Source organism: Heteronotia binoei, chromosome 1 (assembly GCF_032191835.1).
Source record: "Heteronotia binoei isolate CCM8104 ecotype False Entrance Well chromosome 1, APGP_CSIRO_Hbin_v1, whole genome shotgun sequence".
Lineage (NCBI taxonomy): Eukaryota > Metazoa > Chordata > Lepidosauria > Squamata > Gekkonidae > Heteronotia > Heteronotia binoei.
Genome location: NC_083223.1, coordinates 235,916,690 through 235,939,277, shown reverse-complemented (window position 1 = coordinate 235,939,277; position 22,588 = coordinate 235,916,690). Strand labels below are relative to the sequence as shown.

Below are 22,588 nucleotides of genomic sequence, written 5' to 3'. Positions count from 1 at the left end.
GAGATGGCAGAGAAGCTCAATGACTTTTTTTGCTTCTGGGTTTACTGTAGAACGTGTGGGGCATGTAGTCTTGCCACAGCCCCTATTTTCAAGAAGAACTGAGACAAATTGAGGTGACCAGAGATGAATGTCCAGACCTACTGGAGAAATTAAAAACTGTTATGTCACCAGATCCTAATAGTATGCACTCAAGAATTCTTAAGGGATTCAGATGTGACAGTTGATCTACTAACCTATATTTGTAACCTATCACTAAATTCAGCCATTATATCAAAAGACTGGAGAGTAGCAAATGTTACACCAATTCTTAAAAAGGGATCCAGAAGGGAACTAGGAAACTATAGGCCAGTCAGCCTATTGCTATTCCATTGCTATGAATGAAAACATTAAAAAAAAAAAGGTAGTCCCCTGTGCAAGCACCAGTCGTTTCTGACTCTGGGGTGACGTTGCATCACAACATTTTCATGGCAAATTTTTTTACGGGGTGGTTTGCCATTGCCTTCCCCAGTCATCTATGCTTTCCCCCCAGAAAGCTGGGTACTCATTTTACTGACCTTGGATGGATGGAAGGCTGAGTCAACCCTGAGCCAGCTACCTGTAGAAGCTGGGATTCAACTCAGGACATGAGCAGAGCTTGGACTGCAGTACTGCAGTACTGCAGCTTTACCACTCTGCATCACAATGTTTTTCTGAATGACAATGTATCTACATGTATATATAAATGGATTTACAAATAAACATTATAAAGTTATCAACTTGTCTTCTATTATATTTTAATGGTTATTTAATAATATCAATAGAATCATAGAGTTGGAAGGGATCTCCAGGGTCATCTAGTCCAACACCCCAATAGCATATATTGTTATTAAATCAATAACATATATAATATTATGGGGGAAATCCCATGCATGGTTATAGGATGGGGGAGACTTGTCTTACCAGTAGTATGTGCAAAAAGGATCTCGGGGTCTTAGTGGACCATACACTGAACATGAGTCAACTGTGTGATGCCATGGTTAAAAAGACAAATGCAATTTTGGGCTGTATCAACAGAAGTATAGTGTCCCGATCACATGAAGTGATGGTATCGCTTTACTCTGCTCTGGTAAGACCTCACCTGGAGTTTTGTGTTCAGTTTTGGGCACCACATTTTAAGGAGGATATAGACAAGCTGGAATGGGTCCAGAGGGCGGTGACAAAGATGTTTAGGGGGCTGGAGACCAAGTCCTATGAAGAAAATTTGAAGGAGCTGGGAATGTTTAGCCTGGAGAGGAGGTGGCTGAGAGGTGATATGATCACCATCTTCAAGTACTTGAAGGGCTATCATATAGAGGATGCTGTGGAATTGTTTTCTGTGGCCCCAGAAGGTCGGACCAGAAACAATGGGTTGAAATTAAATCAAAAGAGTTTCCAGCTCAACATTAGGAAGAACTTCAGTGGAATAGGCTTCCTCGGGAGGTGGTGGGCTCTCCTTCCTTGGAGGTTTTTAAACAAAGGCTAGATGGCCATCTGACAGCAATGAAGATCCTGTGAATTTAGGGGGAAGTATTTGTGAGTTTCCTGCATTGTGCAGAGGGTTGGACCAGATGACCCTGGAGGTCCCTTCCAACTCTATGATTCTATATATCCTTCAATAATTTTCTAATCATCAGGGCTCTTTTTGTAGAAGGAGCTCTTTGCATATTAGGCCACACCTCCTTGATGTAGCCAATCCTCCAAGAGCTTACAGGGCTCTTCTTACGTGGCCTACTGTAAGCTCTTGGAGGATTGGCTACATCAAGGAGGTGTGGCCTAACATGCAAAGGAGCTCCTGCTACAAAAAGAGCCCTGCTAATCATACATTTAAATGAATTTCTAATTCTAATTCTAAATTCTATAATGAAAATGGCTTCTACAAAGGGATGTCCTGCCTCAACAACCTTTTGGAGTTCTTTGAGAAAGAAACAAGCGTGTAGACAAGGGGTGGGGAACAGTGGCTCTCCAGATGTTTTTTGCCTACAATTCCCATCAGCCCCAGCCAGCATGGCCAATGGCTGGGGTTGATGGGAGTTGTAGGCAAAAAAACATCTGGAGAGCCACTGTTCCCCACCCCTGGTGTAGACAATGGTGACCCAGTAGACATTATAAACCTGGACAATCAAAAGGCTTTTGATAAGGTCTCTCTCTCTCTCGGCTTGACTTCACGAACGAAGGTTTAAGAAGGGTGCAGTAGTCCACATCTGCTGCAGGTTCGCTGGTGGCTGACAAGACCAATGCGGGACAGACAGATCCGGCCACAGTGGCTGCAGGGAAAAGTCTGATTTGGGGTTGGTGCTGTAGCAGTGCGATTCTTCCTCAATCTCCTTTTGTCAGCATCAGGCGACCAATACCCTGAACCGCCTACATGCAGGATCGGGACTGAAGCTTCCAGTGGCATCTTCCACCTGCCGTTTCGCCCCTTGCCCATCGCTGCAGGACTTGGTGTGTTGTGGGTTGTGGATATGCCCTTCAGGCCTGTGCAGAGGAATTTTTAGGTGAAGCACAGTGTGCGCGGTACTGGCTCCACCCTTTCACCTTGGGGTCATCTGCCATGGCCCAGTAAGCCGGGACGCCGGCAGCGAGTCCTCCAGGTGGTAGGTGTTACATTAACGAGCTCTATCTGCCCGGGTTTGATGTTAGAGTTTTCCTTCTCTTGGCTGGCGAGGTTGGTGAGCCCAGCCTGCCCATCCGGTTATACCGCCGGACATTCGGTCGCACCATGACGTGGCAAACTCTGTGAGAAATGGGGGGGACCAGTGGGAAGGTGTTGCCACGGATGCAGTAATGCAGGAGAGGCCATTGCAGTGACCATCTGCCAGGCATAGCCGGACAGTGACCACGCGGCGTTCACTACACCGGGAGAGGAGAGGCTTTGTATTGCGCATACACTTTCCCTGGGGGGGCAGGATACCCAAGAGGGAGCCCACCCCTCCCCCCACTTTTGATAAGGTACTTCACTAAAAAATCCTGAGTAAACTTAGCAGCCATGGGATAAGTGCATGGCTTCTCTTATTGATTAAAAACTGGTTAAATGACAGAAAGCAAAGTCTGAATCACTGGCAGTTCTCACAATGGAAGAAAGTAAGCAGTGGGGTCCCACATGGATCAGTATTGGAGCCCATACTATTTAATTTATTCATCAGTGATTTCAAACTAGGGGTGAGCACTGTAGTGGCCAAGTTTGCAATCACCAAGACTGACTGTGAAGAGCTCCAAGAAGACCTCCACAAACTGGGTGAGTGGATGAAAATGTGGCAAATGAATTTCAGTGTTGGTACGTGTTAGGTGATACACACTGAGACAAAAAAGCCCAGCTTCAAGTATAGGCTAATGGGGTGTGAACTTGCTGAGACTGAGAGGGAAAAAGATCTTGGGGTCATAGTGAATAGCTCAGTGAAAGTGTCAACCCAGTGTGCTGCGGCAGTGAAAAATGTAGTTCTTAGGAAAGTGATTGAGGGATTCTTAGGAAAAGGACTGAGAATAAAACAACTATATTGTAATGCCCCTTTATAGATCTACTAGGAATAAGGTCCGATGTGAAGGAAAATACAACAGGCTCTAGAAAGAGGCTCTGGGCAAGTGCCCCCCCTTGCTGCCTTCCCAGCCACCCACCCAAGTAAATGCATTCACTTCCCCACCCACCCTTGGTGTCTTCCTGCCCATCCACCCCCCACCTTCCCACCCTACTCCTCCCTCCAACTACCACCTATCCTCAACCACCTCCTCCTCTCAACTACCTCAGCACCCTTGGCACACCACTATTCCCTCCACCCATGACATTCACTCACACCACCCTTGCTGTCAGTCCCAGAATGGAAGTAAAGAATAATAATTATGGGGAGTGCAGGGGGCATGACAACAGACACTGAAGCTCAGCATTCCATTTGTTTGCAGTGCATTTTACTGCCTTTTCCCATCATATTCAGCCTTGGGGCATACAGCACCAGCATGAGCTTGTGGCATGATCCAGGTTTTTTTGCCTGACTTGGTTGTGCTATGGTACACCACAGAGTATGCCCCTTAAGCTGGCCATTTTCTGTAGGGGAACTGATGACTTCAACTTTCCATCTCCTCCCCCCTCCCTACAGCCTCCACCTATGAAAAGTACAGTCTTTCTCCACAGTGTGGACCAAAGCAGGAGGGAAACAATATCAGAGTACAATGACAGAGTCCATCCTGCAAAGCAACTGTTTTCTCCAGGGGAGCTGATCTCTGTCATCTGGAAAGCAGCTGTAATTCTGAGTCATCTCCTGCCCTCACATGGAGATTCACAACTATGGTTCCCCAGGAGGAAATAGCTGGTTTGGAGGGTATAATCTATGGCATTATACCTGTCTGAGGTCTCTACCCTCTCCAGGCTCCACCCCTCAAATCTCCAGGAATTTCCTAACCTGAGTTGGCAACCCTCTCTCCTTCCCAGCCAATCATCAATCTACCCTTATCTACCCCTCTGACTTCAGCTTTTCATCTACTCACTCCTCCCTGCAGCCTCTACCTAGGAAAAGTACAGTCTTTCTCCACAGTTTGGACCAAAGCAGGAGGGAAACAACCTCAGCAGGGTATAATGATAGAGTTCACCCTGCAAAACAGCCATTTTCTCCAGGGGAGCTGATCTCTGCCATCTGGAGAGCAGTTGTAATTCTGAGTGATCTCTAGCCATCACCTGGAGATTGACAACAATGGTTTCCCCGGAGGAAGTGGCTGGTTTGGAGGGTGGAGTCTATGACATTGTATCTGAGGCCCCGCCCTTTCAAACCCCACCCTCTCCAGGCTCCATCCCTCATATCTCCAGGAATTTCACAACCTGGAGTTGGCAACCCTATCTCCTTTCCAATAGCAGTAGGAAGCAGCCAGGCTTAGGGTAGCCAACCTCTTGGTATCACAGCTGAACTCCAGACAACAGATCTCTCTTTCCCTGGAGAAAATAATTGCTTTGGAGGGTGGACTCTATGGCATTCTATTCAGCTGAAGCCTCTCCCTTTACTAACAGAAGCAACCTTGGTTGCCTAGCAACAGCCTCTGGCTAGCAGCTTCCCCAGTGGGCCAATCCTCATCTGTTCTGGGACGAGGTGAAGGGGAGGAGGGAGGGAGGGAGTGACAGGAAAATTAGAATGCTCCCAACAGGGCCAGGCCTTGCTACCTAGTTGCATTGCCACCTTAATTCCCTGTCTCTTCACTGTTTCCCTGCCGCTGCTGCCTACTTTCTCTTCCAAATGCCACAGAGAGTGGGTCAGCAACAGCAAGCAGGAGAGAGGAGTGGACCCAGCCAATGGCATGCAAGTTCTCTTGAGTGGCAGTTGATGGGCCAATCACTGATGGAGTGCACATCACAGTGAATGGGAATGCTGGATATGGCCAATTCCATTAGGAAATTATTATCTATGATGGTGGTGGTGGTAAGAACTCATTTGGAATACCATGTATAGTTCTGGTTCCTGTACCTCAAAAAAGGGCATTGCAGAACTGGAAAAAGTGCAGAGAAGGGCAACCAAGATGATTAGTGGGTTGGAGCACCTTTCCTATTTAATATTTCCTATTTTCCTATTTCAGTTTTTAAAAAAAGACAACTAAGTGGGGGGGACATAATAGAGGTTTATAAAATTATGCATGGGATGGAGAGCATTGACAGAACTGTTCCTCCCTCTCCCAAAATACTAGAACTCAAGGACATCCAATGAACCTGATGGGCAATAGTTTCAGGACAGAAAAAAGGAAATACTTCTTTACACACAGTTATTAAAATGTGGAATTCGCTGCCAGAGGATGTAGTGTTGGCCTTAGACAGATTCATGGAGGATAAGACTATTAGTGGCTACTATCCATGGTGATTAAGGGGAACCTCCACATTCAGAGGCATTAAAGAGCCAGGAAGCAGCATCAGGAGAAGGCCTCAAACTCTATGCCCTGTTGTTGGCTCTCCAGAGGAACTGGTTGACCACTGTGTGAGACAGGATGCTGGACTAGATAGACTACTGCTGTGATCCAGAAGGGCTCTTCTTATGCTCTTATCACAATGTAGAAATAAAAGAAGGGTGTGGTGGAAACAACTGACAAACAGCTAATGCAAACTGCAGTTAACTGGTATCAACTGCAGCTTTCCACTTGTTCCAATATCTTTACTATGTGCCCCATTTTTATCAAGCAGTGGATTATGTAGCCAGCCAGGACAGAATTTTGTACTAAGCTGTCAAATTTCTGTGACCAAAATTCTACAATGGATGTAGTTCTAAACAAATCCAAGTTTCCATTCAACAAATCCATGGATGCTCTTGCCCTATCATTGTAATGCATTTTCAGTACCTAAAATCAAAGCGGAAGAGAAGGAACTCATAGATCATTGCATTCAAGGAGTACAAGCAGAGAATCAGAGTCAGTCTGCTATGGAAAACAGTTATGGGACATTATGGTTACCCACTAAAATCTCCTGTCACTTAGGCTTGTATCAGGGATTGCCTTACCTGCTAACTCCACCTGTTTAAACTACACAAAGTCATGAGAACTAGGACCATGCAATAAAGTCAATGAGTATGGGTTTCTGAAGAGTGCACCTAAATCTGTGCTGGCAACTGGATTCCAAACAACATGTCCATGCTTCCCCTGCCAACAGCTCTAAACAAGGAACTCTCAACCATTTAACAAAGCTGAGGCTTATATGGCCACTTTCAACCATACCGCTGAAGTAACCTCTTTTCAACAATAGCCACAGTCAAAGACAAGTTGCAGTTCCTTATCTGCAGTTTCTAAGTTCAAAAACTAGTTTCTGTGTCACTCTCTAACTAGTTTTGTGTTCTCCTGGAAGGCAAATTCCTGCCCTGAAAAAATATGAGCAGCGTTAAGAGTGACCTTGCACTTAATTTAATTATATTGCTCTTGATGGGCTTTTTCCTTGTCTCCTTAAAAAAAGAAAGAAGAAAGGCTATCTTGTAGCTGATTCTGTTAAAATTACTGATTCCTGTTTGTGCTCCAGGCAGCTTTACAGTCTTAGGATGGCTAGTCTCTGACTTTAACCATTTCCTGCTCCAGCATCTCTTGTGCCTATCTGGAGTGTGGTACTGGGACTGAAGCTCTCTCATCCTGCAAGGGCAACAGCTTTTTAAACATTATACTGATTATATTTCTCACCTGACGTCCTATACAAACTGTGATACAAAGATTAAAGACTGGAGGCAATGTTTGGAAAACTGGGACAAGGCATAAAGCTTTGTCGGGCTGACCGACTCTTATCTTATTTTCTCCTGTATCCTCCAGTGGATTCGTGTTGCTTGGTACCCAGCCTAGCCGAGCCCGGAGACAATAATGCATCAAGTCAGTGTGACAGAAGAAGCGACTTAATGGAACAGACTGAAGCTACCGTATCATTGGAGCTTCACAATGTAGGAGGCGGCCTTTCCCAAATATCATGTTGATCTAGGGGGAAAGGCCATTTGATTGAAAAAGAAAAACATGGCTAGCTGGCTGCAATTTAGACTTAATTTAAATGTAAAATGCTGTTTTAAAAAGAGTGCCTTTTGAAGTAAATCAAAGCAACATCTTTCCTAGGACCAGAAGACTGCCATAAAGGCAACTCAGACACAGGGGAACCATTTTTCACCCTACTGTCTGACCCTAAGACAAGATGTTGTCACCATAAAACTATCTACATGAGGAAGACCTTCCTAACTGGGTGAGCAATTTAGAAAAAGCTATCAGATGCCCAGAAGCTTTGTAGAATCATTTCCCTTGAAAGTCTCAAAAAAACCCCAAATGTATGTGCCTCAATTATAGATGCCTCAGGTACTGAACAACAGTTTCAGAGCAGGAGACTTCTACTATGTTCCCCAGGGGCCCCAAGATGAAAACTCATCAGAAGCAAATAAGCACCCCTTAAAGGAACAGTCTGGCCAACATCCACCAAGTCCCAGGGTATGGTTGGAAGGCATACACTGAAGCGACTGGTCCAAAAGCACGTATGGGTCTGACCAGTGCCCAGATGGGATTTCAACAAGACCCCTGTGTGTGCTGCCATAAGTTCCAGGATGGAAGAAGGGCAGGATGTAAGTGTAATTAGACCTTCCCTTACAATGCAATGTCAAGACAGTCTTGAGTCCCAAACTCAGCACATCCATTTACCAGCTTACCAAAGGCCTCTGCTCAACAGCACATCATGACCTAGCTCCCCTTCTTCCATCATTGGAGAGAAGAGGACAGATTCCTCATGCCTTATTGCAAGCTGCAGCATTTTGCAGAGTCCAAAGTGAAGAACCAATAGAACATCCCCCCACCCCCGCAGTTCTGGGAAATACACAGAGGACGTGGAGGTAAGAAGGTCAAGAGCCAAAAAAGATTTGAAAGCCCACAGCTGGCCAGATTTTACTGCAGAAAGGGTCCTGAGAGCAATATGTTCCCAAACTGGTAACTTATTTTGCATGCTGATTAAACCTTCCAGTTTTATAATTTTATTATTAAAAGAGATCATAACTGTTCAGTGAGGCCATGGAAAGAAGAAAACTGCAACATGCACAAGAAATCTTGGATTTTGTGGACTGATGTAATTTTGACTAAAAGAATGCGCATTGATTCACAAGTCACCATTTTAATCCTCAGCTATGATGCATGACAGTGGCATTGTTAGTGCTAGACAGTGGGTTCAAATCCTCATTCAGCCATGAAGTCAGCCAGGTGGCCTTGGGTCAATCATCCTTTTCTCCAACCTGAGCTACCTCACAGGGTTGTTGTGAGGATAAACTCTGATGGTATGCTCCCCTGAGCAATTTGGAGAAAAGGTTAGACAGATAGACAGACAAGCCAATTTCTCTCAGCCCTCATCTGCAATATGATATAAAACTGGCTTACCTTCCAGGACAGCTATAAGGACTGTAGTATGACAATACAAGTGGGAGACCAGCAAGGATTTGCAGGAGACATCTCATTTAACCCTCCCCTACTATTTCCTCTTTCCTTTCACTGGCAGCCTCCTTAGCCTGTCCCCTTTTCCTGCTTCTTTCTTTCTTTCCTACTCATTGACCAACCTACCTTTACTCCCCCACCCCATCTCCAGCTTTCTATTCTTCCTTCCTCTTGACATCCTCTACCAAGTAAACCTGAGGCCCAATTCTGTGGCACTGGCTGCTGAGTCCAGATGCACAGTGGAGAACCATCACGGTCTTCTGAGGAGCACCTCACTTTCCTCTATATCCCCTTTCCCAATTAATTCTTCTTTTTCTTCATCTGGCAACCTCTATATTCTCTTTTCCAGCTTCCTTCTCTCCTTCCCACCCACTAATCAATTTACATCTTCACCTATATTTATTATTTACTTCATTTATATCCCACCTTTCTCCACAATAAGGACCCCAAGCAGCTGACATCATTGCTTTCCTCCATTTTATCAAAACAACCCTGTAATGTAAGTTAGACTGAGAATGTGCAACTGGCTCAATATCAACCAATGAGCTCCCAAGCAGAATGGTGATTTGAACCTGAGTGTCTCAGATCCTACTCTAAAACTATAATCACTACACTACACCAACTTTCATCGGGTGGCTGCTGATGAACAGCAGCAAGTAGTCAGTCCTGAGTGAGTTATGGAGGTTGCTTGTTATCAATATGCCCACTAGGGCTTTTTTTGTCACAGGAACTCCTTTGCATATTAGGCCACCCACCCCTGATGTAACCAATCCTCCAAGAGTTTACACGGCTTAGTACAGGGCCTACTGTAAGCACCAGGAGGATTGGTTACATCAGGGTGTGTGGCCTATATGCAAAGGAGTTCCTGATACAAAAAAAGCCCTGATGCCTATAGACTGCTGCCGGTCCCGGTCCCAATTAGTCCTCCTTCAGAGGCCAAAAGAATACCAGAAAGGGCCCTGAAACCACTGCTTTCTACAGACAGAAACCAAGGCTTGATGGCTAGTGTTACTACTGTAACTGTCTAGCAACCCCAAAAGTGGCCCCTAAGAGGGAATTTGTATCTTAAAAGTACAAGTATTACTTCTAAACCCTGCAATTTAAAAAAAAAAAAATAGATTTCAGTTTTCAAACCTAGAGATTTTTTTCAGGTTTGTAGAAAGTTTGTTCTTGTCTGCTCATGGCTCCAATCTCTGCATAAAAGTATCCACAATTCAGGCCATGTTGGGAATTAGATATATTGATGCATTAAGAGCTTTGCACTTTGCATGCACCAAGTATAGTTAGGAAAGAAAATACTTCAATACCAGCAGAAAAAAGGAGATGCTGCTGAATCACCTTTTTGAAAGATCAGTTTAAAGTAGAAAAATGTTTTAGAGCATTACAACACTGTATTAATCGTTATAAAATATTCAGTGCAAAATTCACACAGTTAAATCTGACATAATAACCAACTGCACCAAAACCAGCCTCAATAATTCAAGTATTTATACAAAACTTTCTTACTTATAGATAACACAATTCATATAAAGTGCAAACAACAGCTACACCTGAACGCAAAGTCCACGTTTATATCAAATAATTAATACTTCAAAACTGGAACACCGGGTTGTGGTATGGTGAACCGTGGAAATAGAGTCCAACGCTCAAGTCTTCTAATAGCCAGTGTAAGAATTTGAAGCAGCAAGGCAAAAGTCGCAACAGGGATGTACATAATGCTCTGTTTCACATGGGGCTTCTAGAAGCTTCAAAAAACATTCAAACAATTCATTTGGGAGACCCAAGCTCCAAACATTCTGCAGAAGAATGATCCATTTTTAATTTTTTTTGAAAAATATATAACTGAAATGACCCAAATATAAAATATCTGAATTCAACATGAATATATCTATATGATTCCCAAATGTACCCCCTATGTGAGGATAATTATTTCTGCAGATAAGGAACAGATGGAGGGTAAATGGTCTTTCTGCACTATATGGAGGATGTTTAAATCCCTCAAAAGAAAAAGATCATTTTCTGCTCATGCACAGAGAATTCACTGAACACTGGGAACTGCAGGAAATGGCAGTTGAGAGAGAGGCTGGGAGTTGCATCAGGGCTCACTGTCGCTGTCGGGGGGGCGGGAGGGAGCCTTGACAGGCCCAGCAGCTGGGAGCCACACAAGACTCACTGCCATTGGTGCTATGAGAGGGGAAAGAGAGAGGCTGGACCCCACTTCCCACCCAGCACCCCAGGTGAAGAGGTGTCTGCCGGTGGCCAGCTGACATGCTCGGAGGGCTGGCAACCAGGCCAGAAGAAGCCTGGCCATGTTATCATGTACCTATCCCGACACCAGCTGCAGCTCTGGAGGGGGAAATGAGAGAAAGAGAGCAGCAGAGGCTGGCGCAGTGGGGCTGGGGAAGGGGTGCCTGCCTGCCCACCTGCTAGGCTTACCTGTGGCATCCTCCTCCTCCATTCCCTTGCTGCGACTCTCTAAGAAGAGTGCAAGGGTGGGGGTGAGTGAATACCAAGGGTGGGGGGTAGGTGGGAAGAGAGCAAGAGTGGGGGATGAGTGAATGTGAAGGGTAGGGGTAGTGCAATGTGAAATGTGGGGGTAGGTGGAAAGAGAGCCAGGGTGAATGGTAGGTGGGAAGAGAGCAAGTATGGTGGGTAAGTGAATGCCAAGGGTGTGGGGGGTATTGGGAGAAAAAGAAAGAGGGAAGGGAGATAAGGGAATAGGAGAAAGGGTTGAAATGGGGGTAGGTTATCAGAGAAGGGGGTAGATTGACAGATAAGGAGAAAGGAAAAAAGATAAGGAAGATTGATAAAGAGGAGGAGGAAGGAAGGAAGCAAAGAGAGGGGAGGGATTCACCCTCTCTGAAAGTTTCTTGCGGGTCCCCACTTATAATCTACAATCACTGTCTTAATATGGAATGCTCAATTCTCTATCAGACTGTATTAGAGCCTCCTTTTGAATATAAAAGCACTACCTGGACACAGAAACTGGACTTTTGAAGTTGAATAAGCTTTGCTTTCCACTGCAGCCCTTCATGCAAGGCATACTAAAGGAAGGGCAGGGGTAGGGGAAGGAAAGTCCCACTGTACATACAGAATGCTGCACCCTTTGAATCTACTCCAGTAAGTGCCTTTATATCTGCACACAGAGCCAAACAGAAACCCTTCATTTCAGAGAGGTAACCTTAAACAACAAAAAACCTGTAGTTCTTAAACTACCCAAATAGTCTTTGATAATGTTTCTGGGTAGTCCAAATACTGGAACTGGCTCACTGTATTAGTTTGCATACCAACCAATTAGTGCATATATGGAAATCTATGGAATGAGGAACTTCAACATAAAGCTATAATCTGAAATATTTTTTTCTTTCAAGTCACAGCTGACATGGCAACCCCATCGGGTTTTCAAGGCAAGAGACATTCAGAGGTGCTTTGTCTTTGCCTGCCTCTGAGTCGAGACCCTGGTATTCCTGGTGGTCTTCCATCCAAATACTAGCCAGGGCTGGCACTGTTTAGCTTTGGAGATCTGATGAGATCAGGCTAGCCTGAGCTACCCAGGACAGGGATTTAAATATTACTTTGATCTGAGTCAATCTAGTCCAGGGGTGTTGAACCCATTTGTTATGAGGGCTAGATCTGACATAAACGAGACCTTGTCAGGCAGGGTCATGTTGGGCTGGGCCATGTGTGTACCTATTTAGGTAGCAGAGATATAAACTTTATAAAGAACACAGACAAACACATTACAGTTGGATTTTTTTAAACTTAAAATAAAACATGTTTAAAATATTAGCTCTCATTGGTCTTAAAAGTGCTTTCTTTGTATTTTTCCCATGTGATCCAAGGAATTGGCAAAGGAAGCTCTGGCTTTTTCCTTCTTTCCCCAGGGGACCAGGAGGGGGAGGAGCCTCAGCCAATAGAAGGAAGAGAGGCTTGGCTCAGTAGCTCTACTGTGCAATTGTGAGAGCCTGGCAAAGCAAGCTATTCCTCCCCCCTTCCTCCCCAAAGAAGGAGCCTCAGCCAATGCAGAAAATAGAGGATTTGCTCTGTAGCTCCTGTGTGATTGAGCAAGCCTTGCAAAGCAAGCTGTTATGCAGAAGGAAGCAAGAGAGAGAGAGAGAGAGAAGGAAGCAGATGACAGCCAGTTGCTTGGGGACCTGATAGGAGCCCTCCAGGGGCTTGATTCGGCCCCCAGCCAGAAGTTTGACACCCCTGATCTAGTCTCTTTGTATGAAAAAGAACTTAGTCAATACTGGAAGGAGAACAAAACTAAAGTCAGATAAGTAAAACTTCCTGGGAAGCAAGTCTCAAAAGCTAGGTGTCACAACAAATGAATATATGTCACATTCCACTTCCAAGAGTAAAGGAATGGAAGGCATGGCCTCCCTTGTTGACATGAGAAGGAGGATCATATCTATTACATTTTTACCCAGTCTTACCTCCAAGGGATGTGTAGTGATACACATCAATCTCCCCTCCTTCCTTTTACCCTCACAATATCCTTGTTAGGCTGAAAGACAGCAACAAATGGTCCAAGATCACCCAGGGAACTTCATGGCTAAGGATGAGTTCGAACCTTTATCTTCCTGGTCCTAGTCTGACGCTAACCATTACTTTACACTAGGTTCAAGAGTGGCACACGACAGGTTTTCAAGCAAGTCTCTGAGCTGTCTCAAGACAGAACACATCATCTCCAAAACTTCACAGATGATCCTTCGAAGGAATAGTGAGACGAGTGACCCTGAACCTTCAACAAACCTAATACTTGGTTTCATAAGACAAAACGAACCAATTACTCCACCACACAACTTTTTCCATAGCTGAAATTCTCTTATTCTTCACACCCACAAGATTTAAGTGAGATCTATATAAAACTACAATCCTATAAATGCTCAGTCAGGAAGACGTTCCAGTGGATTCAGTAGGATGTTTGAGTAAAGTGTGCTAGGATCAGGCTGGGATTCCACAGCTGGGATTCCAAAGCCAAGGATTCCACAGCTGATTCTCAGGGACTACACAGTATCGATAACATGCAGCTATTGGAAAAGAATGTTTTTCAACACTGTTGACTGAGCAGAAGGATCAGCACCCTCTTTTAACACACTATGCCAGCCCTCAATTGTTGCGCTAAGAGGCTTATTGACAACAGAACAATTCTTTTGCTCCGAACACTTGTCGAATGGCTTTGCCCCTCTGTTCAACTGAGTGAAAACAGCAAAAAGCTGCCCTTCAGAGGTCAACAGGTTCTGTTCATCCTGCAATTTCCTACGCATCATTTAGGAGGTCAAAGTAACAGAATATTGGTATTATATTTTCCCTTCATGTAAAGAAATGGTTATTAACTTGTTTTACACCATTTCTTAACAGACTACACTTTTGATAGGCTATAATGCTACCTCTTGTTGAATTTGCATATATTTTGTCCCACACACAAAAAAGAAAAAAGTAAAAACATTCTGACACTATATAATTTAAACTATTTTTATTTGGAGCAGAAGTGCTCAGTATAAGTAGCCTGTGATTTTTACTCCATGCCCCATCATAGTGGAATAGATTTTTTAAAAACAACTGGGGTTTAAATGGTGTTGTGCTTGAATTAGCAAGGAATGGCTTCAATTTGGCTAACCAATCAGGATTAGAATCCATTCACCTGGGACTGCAAACCCAGGGATTGCTGTCCTTGATATACCAAAGTTACAGTCATTACTCCCCCTTGGAGGCCACTGTACCTACCAACAGGAGCACTAAGTAGACAGAACTAAAAAGAAAACAACATGCCCTAAGTTTAACATGCCCTAAGTTTATGCTTTGCCTGCTGCATATTTGGAAACTAAAGCCATAGCTTGGGTTTCTAAACTATAGTCAGTGCAAACCATGATTTAGTGCAGGGCTGTCAAACTCCCAGCCCACAGGCCACACCTAGGGCTTCAATCACCCCATGGCAATTTTCTCTCTCTTCCCCCCTCACCCTTCAACATTCCCAGCTTCTTCTGCCTTGTCTTTGCTAGCTTCTGGGCTTGCAAGGTTGAAAGAAAAACATGGAATGGATTTTCCTTGCAACTTTGTGCTACAATATATTTCAATGGAGTAGAGCCAAGGCAGTTTTTTCAGAGTTTGTGGCCAATTGAAGCTCCTTGCAAATAAAGGGTTGATGCTTTGAGCCGGCTTGTCTCTGCTGAATGAACATATGAAGCTGCCTTATACTGAATCAGACCTTTGGTCCATCAAAGTCAGTATTGTCTTCTGAGACTGGCAGCGGCTCTCCAGGATCTCAAGCTGAGGTTTTTCACACCTATTTGGACCCTTTTTTGGAGATGCCAGGGATTGAACCTGGGACCTTCTGCTTCCCAAGCAGATGCTCTACCACTGAGCCACCGTCCCTCCCCTGAGAACTTGTGCCTAGTAAGTACTCTTATCTGGGAACCCACAGTAAAATGGGGACATTACATCGAGAGCCATTGCCAATCTGAGTAGATGGGAGTGGGGTGGGGAGAGAAGCTTGCAGTGCTCAGCCATTTCATGTTGTCCTAGGTTCAGAGCATTTTATATTTTTAGTTTATATTTTCAGTTTCTGCTGTGATCCTTTTGCTTTCTTCATGTTTTATATTAAAAATTGCATTGCCAAATCCCACTATTCCCCCACCTTTCCATTTTATACAAAATATCACAAGAGTTTTAAGCAAGTTTGCATTTTAAGTTAAAATATAATATTTTAAATTGTGTTTGTATCTTTTATAAAGCTTATATCCCCAGTACTTGGCATGACATTTTATGACATGCATGTCTCAGCCCCATGAAGTCCCATTTGTGTCAAATCTGGCCCTCGTAACAAATGAGTTTGACACCCCTGACTTAGTGGGATGATTGAACAGAAGGGGAGGGGCTATAGCTCAGTAGTAGAGCATCTGCTTGGCATGCAGAATGTCCCAGGTCCAATCGTTGGCATCTTCAGCTGCAAGGACCATGAAGTATGTGACATGAAAGGCTTCTGCGTAAGACCGTGGAAAGATGCTGCCAGTCTGCCAGACAACACTGACCTTGGTGGATCAAGGGTCTGATTCAGTATAAGGCAGTGTCATGTGTGTATTCAACAGATATGTTATGGGGATGGATGTTTCCTGAAAGGCAGAATTCACTACAGCATTTGAATAAGCAGCACGGGAGAGCTCTGCTGGTCTTCATGGCACTTCTCAGGAAGTTTCAAGATCTGTATCTTCAACCTCATTTAAATGCAAATATTTTCATTTTAGAAACTCACTGAACTGCTCTAGCTGCACTTGCAATGACACCAACAAGGTACAAATTGAAAATATGGGTACAAATATAAAATTGACTCTTCCTCAGATCCTCAGTGTAAGAGATGAAGTAAAATTTAAACTCCTTCTGGTGATCTTTACTTGGCTGAAAGTTCTGCCATCCTAGCTATCCTGCATCAGGTAGCACTGAAAAAATGCCTGGACTCACACCACTTTGGACAGCATAATGTAACACTTACTATTGTGCTATCCATTTATTTTTCAGAACTCGAAAGATCTAGGAATCTTACTAAACAAAATGGATACAGCCAATTACGTAGGTTTCAAATATTACATGTCTTAGGTAGGGAACCTGATGTCAGAGTTCCAAGGTAATGGTAGATAGGAGCTTGAGGGGAAGGGAATAGGAAAGAGGGTGCTTTATAACATGGGAATATTTCATCCTTTCCCTTTTTAGTGAATGGAGCTGCCATTTACACCTTGTGAGATGTATTGCTTTGTGAGATGTATTACTTTAGCAGATTCATTAGGCCACATAACTCAATGACACAGTGATTAGCAGTAAAGCTACAAGATGTAAAGTCAGATCTTCCTGAAGCTCTCATTCTCCAGGCCACAAACTCTCCCAAACTTCAGTGGCATGGGAAACAGGGAACCCAGTCCAGCAGTTTTCATGCATGTGCAGAAGGTCCAATGTAACACAGAGTTCTTATTTGCCCAAAGACTGTCCAAATAGCTTCAAATTGCCAATGGCACTCTGCTGGTGCAACCTTGCAAAATACACAAGAGCTGCATTGAAGGAAATGAAGAAGCCTGCAAATGTGGGAACACCTTGTGCATATCAAAATGCCTGTCTGTCCCTGTCATGTTCATATATTTTCAAACCACAAACATTACACAAAGTATTACAAGACTTCTCTAACAATATACCAAGTTTCTTAAAGGTACTCATGTTCTGGTAACCATTTAGAATTTTTTTTTGCATTTTTTATTACATATCGTATTGGATACTTTTTCATCGTTACTAACTTCTGTAATCCTAGCCTTATTGCATTGTTTATTGGATGTCTCAAGATATTTGACTGCACTGTTTTACACCATGTTATCTGCCCTGAGTCTCAGTGAGAAAGGCAGGTTAAAAAGTATATAAATATTGCATGGAATAAGTGTCTATAACTAAACTAGTATGGCATATAATCTCACTAGAGGCTCAATGTATTGCCATTTACTTGAAGAAAGCCACTGGAAGTTCTTGTACTGTTGGAGTTACTGCTACAGCTAATGTCAGGTGTAATTTCACCTGAGTACCCAGCTTGCTGGGGGGAAAGTGTAGATGACTGGTAAAGGCAATGGCAAACCACTCTGTAAAAAGTCTTGCCGTGAAAACTTCATGATGCGACGTCACCCCAGAGTCGGAAACAACTGGTGCTGGCACAGGGGACTACCTTTAACCTTGCATCTGCATCTATGCCCCTCATTTTAAAAACTAGTAGGATACCTAAATGCACACTTCTGTCTTGAACCCTTGGCCCATACAGCATTCCAAGATCTCCTTTGCAGCTTGTTCCACTGACACAAGCAAAACTGCCAGCCCCTTGACATGCACAGAGGAGTTTCCACAATGAGCCACTTCCACCAGAATGGAATGGCACAGTTCAGACATTTCACCTGCATAAGGAGAACACAATGTTCTCAGTTCTCAGATCAGTTCTCAAGAGAGAACTGGTGGGATGTCTGTGCCCACTCTAGTGAGCATGCGTGGTGGGGCTTCTGCACGTCCACTGGAGTCTGGGTGCGAAAATCCCTTAGGCTTTGAAGTTTACTGATTGAGAATGGTGCAGGCGCCTAGATCCCAAAGATGTGATGCACAGAGATCATGAAGAAGATCTAGAAGAATTCTTTGCCCTAAACAAAGGCAGCCTTAAAAAAGCAGCTGTTTCTCCAATATATTATGAATATTTTTAACCAGCCGTGAATGTAGCACCAATATAAACATTATGTAACAAGGCAGAGAGAGGAAAACGCTATGCTTACCTCATGTGGATTCCTGTAGCCGAAAAGTAAATTTGCTGCTTTAATGTCTCCATGAACATACTCATTTTCATGTATATATTCCAAAATATCCAGCTAGTAGAAAAACACATTAAAAAGCAAACTAGAACTGTTATTTATATTATGATCATCCTTCTAAATATTCCTTACTGGCTCAGCAAGTTGTAAGGGTCATGTGAGAAGCTGAAGGAAAAAAATGTTTTCAAAGACAAGACAGAATTTTCTTAACTTGGGGTGAAGGGGCTGAGCAGCTGACTAAATATGCAGCTGATTAAATTTAACTACAATAGTGCTTAGACTCTTCAGGGTACTTGAGAATTCATCCTGAGTACTTGAGTATACACCAGTGTCATGTAGTGGTTAGAGTATTAGACTAGGGTCTGGGAGGCCCAGACTCAGACCCCCATTCTGCCATGGATGCTTGCTGGATGACCTTGGGCCAGCCATACACTCTCAGCCTAACCAACCTAACAGTGTTGTTGGACAGATAAAATGGAGGAGAGGAGAACAATGTATGTCATGTTGGGTCCCCACTGGGGAGGAAGGTAGGACATAAACGGCCTGCTTAATCTTACTAAACGTAGAGTGTGGAAGATTTTGCTCAGTTTCACTTGAAAGAAGGGTTCAAGAATCCACATGTTAATATTATCACTCTCTTCAGAGCTTTATGTAAGATGTCTGGCCAACAGGCATATAAAAATACCTCACTAGTCTAACTGCTTGTGCTTCTGCACCCCCTCTTCATTCCATGGAGGCACATGGAATCCACAACTGCATAGCTCTTAGAGAAACTTTATTACACAACCTGTTGCACTATCAGCAAATGGGCTAAACTCTAAAGCAAAGTTCATTTCCCGATCTCAGGCTGGAAATCTGAGTGAATCCGCAACAACAACAAAAAGTACATTGGCCAGCCATGGTTTTAATGAGAAGGATGCATGCTTTTTACTCTTTGATCATAAGGCAAGGGAACAAGCTCTTTAGAGATCTTCCAAGCAATACAACACAAGCATCTTCATCTCTGGAAAGTGGATACCCAAGACAATGGAGTTAAACTCAACAGCTTGCTACTTCCCTTCCAATGTTATACTGATATGAGAACTGATACTTACCATTCGTACTCCAATCTGAAGAACAGTTCCCTTGTCAAACCTACGTCCTTTTCGTTCAAAGGTGGTTTGAAGGTCCTCTCCTAACCTTTCCATCACCATAAATCTGTAGCTATTAAACATGCACACACAAATATGAAGTGTCAGAATGAGACTGAAATGAAAGGCTCTTCAACAACAACAAAACACTACTAACCTACATTAACTTATTAAGCTAACTTGTACCAAATCAGGCCACTGGTGCACAAAGCTTAGTATTGACTATTCCAACAAGCTGTGGCTCTCCACAAGCAAGGACATTAAAGTTTAAGAACATAAGAGAAGCCATGTTGGATCAGGTCAATGGTCCATCCAGTCCAACACTCTGTCACACAGCAGCCAAAAACCAGGTTCCATCAGGAGGTCCACTAGTGGGGCCAGGACACTAGAAGCCCTCCCACTGTTGTCCGTCCCCCCCCCCAAGCACCAAGAATACAGAGCATCACTGCCCCAGACAGAGTTCCATCTATACCCTATGGCTAATAGCCACTGATGGACCTCAGCTCCATATGTTTATCCAATTCCCTCTTGAAGCTGTCTGTGTTTTTAGCTGCCACCACCTCCTGTGGCAGTGAATTCCATGTTTTAATCACCCTTTGGGTGAAGAAGTGCTTTCTTTTATCCTTGACTAATGCTCTGCCTTCCACAGAAAGAGTTGGAACTTGACAGGTTAAGAGCTGAATTAAGAAACACCTGCACACAAAGCCTTAATTCTGGACACTGCTTTTTCATTTTCAAGGAAAAACTGACAACCTCCCCACAAAAAACTCCCTCCCCCCATTATTCCCATTTAACACCATTTATGTGTGCATATTTCCTTACCTCTTGCCATTGTGTTCCACCTGGCCTGCTCCCCAGAAGATAGGAATTCCTAGAAAAGCTAAGCATTTGCGCTTCATCCATGACTTGACTGGTGAAGGGAGAATTAAAAAAAAAAAAAAATCAGATCTGTAAAGTCTTTTCTTTCACATTTTAGAAAAGAAACATGTTTGAGTCTCAATACTTTTCACACTATTCTCAGAACATAATAAAGTGAAAATACAATCACTTTTGTGTTAGCAAGGACAGTCAAGTTTAAGGGCCCACTTGCACTTGTAAAAGCATCATAACACAGTACAAATTAACACTAGGGATTGTTATGCTGTGTCAACTTACTGCACGGCTGTTTTGCTGCTCGCTGGTAAAATTTCAGTTCAGAAAACAATGGTCCATTCTCAAGGTATTCCTGTATAAAGAAAGCAAATTTGATGCAGCACATTTTGGAATCTTATTCTCATCTAAGGTTTAAATGTTTCTAAGAGGCTGAAAATCTTTCCTCCAATGCAGCCCTCCTGCGGACTGCCAAGGTCACCTGGGAAGCATCCGATCACCCCAAAAGGTAGTACCAATACATGCAAGGATGATGCATATTCAAAATATATATAATGGCCAACAGCTTCCAGTAGGGAAACAAAAACAGGTATTCTTATGGTACTTCTCCTAACAGGATTAATTGCACTTCAAAATTAAGTAAAAGTAAAAGCTTTATTATCTAGCATGTGATTATCCAGAATGTTCAGTTAATTGATATTATCTAAATCAGAAGCACTTTCTCCCCCAGTTAGCATATCTCTGCACCTTCAGGGGCATGTGCATCCTACTCTAACCTCACTAGCCAGCCAGTTTGATGCCTCCAGCCATTGCTGAACTTGTAACAGCGAGCACTACTCCCTGAAGCCATCTTTGGGTGCCTCTTTTCCTCTCAGCCTGTCCTGAGTTGTTCAGAGCCAGATCTGCTAGGAAAATTCTACCTGCTGCTTAAGATGGCTCTGCAGCTTGGAAGAAGGACTTTGCTAGGCATGAGAGCTAACACCATGGCATACCTAACGAGGCTTGGTCACTGCAAATTGCTCTGGGTAGGGGGCAAGGCAGAGAAATAAGCTTGAGTACTTGGCTCATTTGACTGACATGCAGGCAAACTCCATTCCCCATAAGTTCCAGATAACAAAGGGTTCACTGTACATACAAAACTTTCATAAGTCATTACACACACATGCATGTGCATACTAACCAGCAACTTAACTCACCAAAAGCTATTGATATGATGCAGGGTACTGAAGCATCTCATGCTCCTTGCCTCAGTGAGATACATCACCTTGGCAAAAGTCTTACTCCAATACCGTATCAGGAATAATTGCCCCAATGCAGATCAACATTAAGACCAGAATGCAACAGGAAAACATGCAATACAGTTGGATATCTAACGTACTGCTGAGTATCAAATAAATTAGTTTAAAAACAAGGTATAACCCTTACCACTTTAATGACATGTGCTGCACTTTCTTCTACAGGAAAATCAAGGTGAGGAGAAGCTGCATGATAAAGGAGTAGGTGAGGAAAATAGACATAGTTATGGCAACAGCACTGATCCTTGAGCTCCGAGAAGAACAAATCAGCATCAAAAAATGCAGTTGACAAGGCAGCATTATATTTTTCAAGTTACCCAAGGGAATAAATATCTTTTGCTGCACACAGTTTAAATATTTTCAGACACTTATACATGTAAGTACTTAAACCTTGTTTGTCACATGAAGGCACTTTCTAAGAGAAATCATTGCTATATCTTTCACCCCAGTTTTATCACTGTGGAAAGGGGTTACATCTCAGTGGCCATCATAACATCTTCTAGCAATGAATTTGACAATTTAATTATTCAATGAAGAACCACTTCCTTTTGTCCATCCTAAATCTATTGCCCAACAACTTCATTGGGTGTCCCAAATTCTTATATTATGGGACAAAGAGAGAAACTCTAGGGCCCCATACTGTTAACCCTTTCTTCATAGAAAAGATGAACAATTGCTCAAGGACCATTTAGCAAGTAGGTGGCAGAGATGGGATTTGAACCCAAAATCTTTCAACTGTAATAACACACGTTTATCAGAGTTCAGGGCTCTTATATACTAAACAGCTGGACAGGAGAGCGCAGCTTCTACAACCCAGCAACAGTGGGGCATTGCAGAATGGAACAATCTTCAACACTCCCTCTTCAACACTGTTGCAGTAGTTTCCTCAAGGCAGTCATCTGATGGCCCAAAGGCAAGAGCTTTCCCACCAGAACCACCACCACACTCCAGTTTACAATAGTCTCCCCTCCCCTTTAATTCTTCACCAATTTCCCTTCACAGGATAGAAGCTTTACTCCTTGCATTCCATTCCTCACCCAAACATGAGCAATATATCACCTCACAG

General features: G+C 43.4%; 1 protein-coding gene across 2 annotated transcripts in view; it reads right to left on the bottom strand.

The window, feature by feature from the left end:
* The window catches only part of VRK2 (VRK serine/threonine kinase 2), a 76,072-nt gene that overhangs the window by 39,961 nt on the left and 13,523 nt on the right, over nucleotides 1–22,588 (bottom strand). For both annotated transcript variants that reach the window (XM_060249521.1, XM_060249512.1), the window contains exons 3-7: nucleotides 21,653–21,708; nucleotides 20,513–20,582; nucleotides 20,180–20,267; nucleotides 19,322–19,430; nucleotides 18,192–18,284 (exon numbers count right to left, since the gene is read on the bottom strand). In XM_060249521.1, the coding sequence (XP_060105504.1) occupies nucleotides 18,192–18,284; nucleotides 19,322–19,430; nucleotides 20,180–20,267; nucleotides 20,513–20,582; nucleotides 21,653–21,708 (416 nt within the window). The remainder of the gene's footprint in view (nucleotides 1–18,191; nucleotides 18,285–19,321; nucleotides 19,431–20,179; nucleotides 20,268–20,512; nucleotides 20,583–21,652; nucleotides 21,709–22,588) is intronic.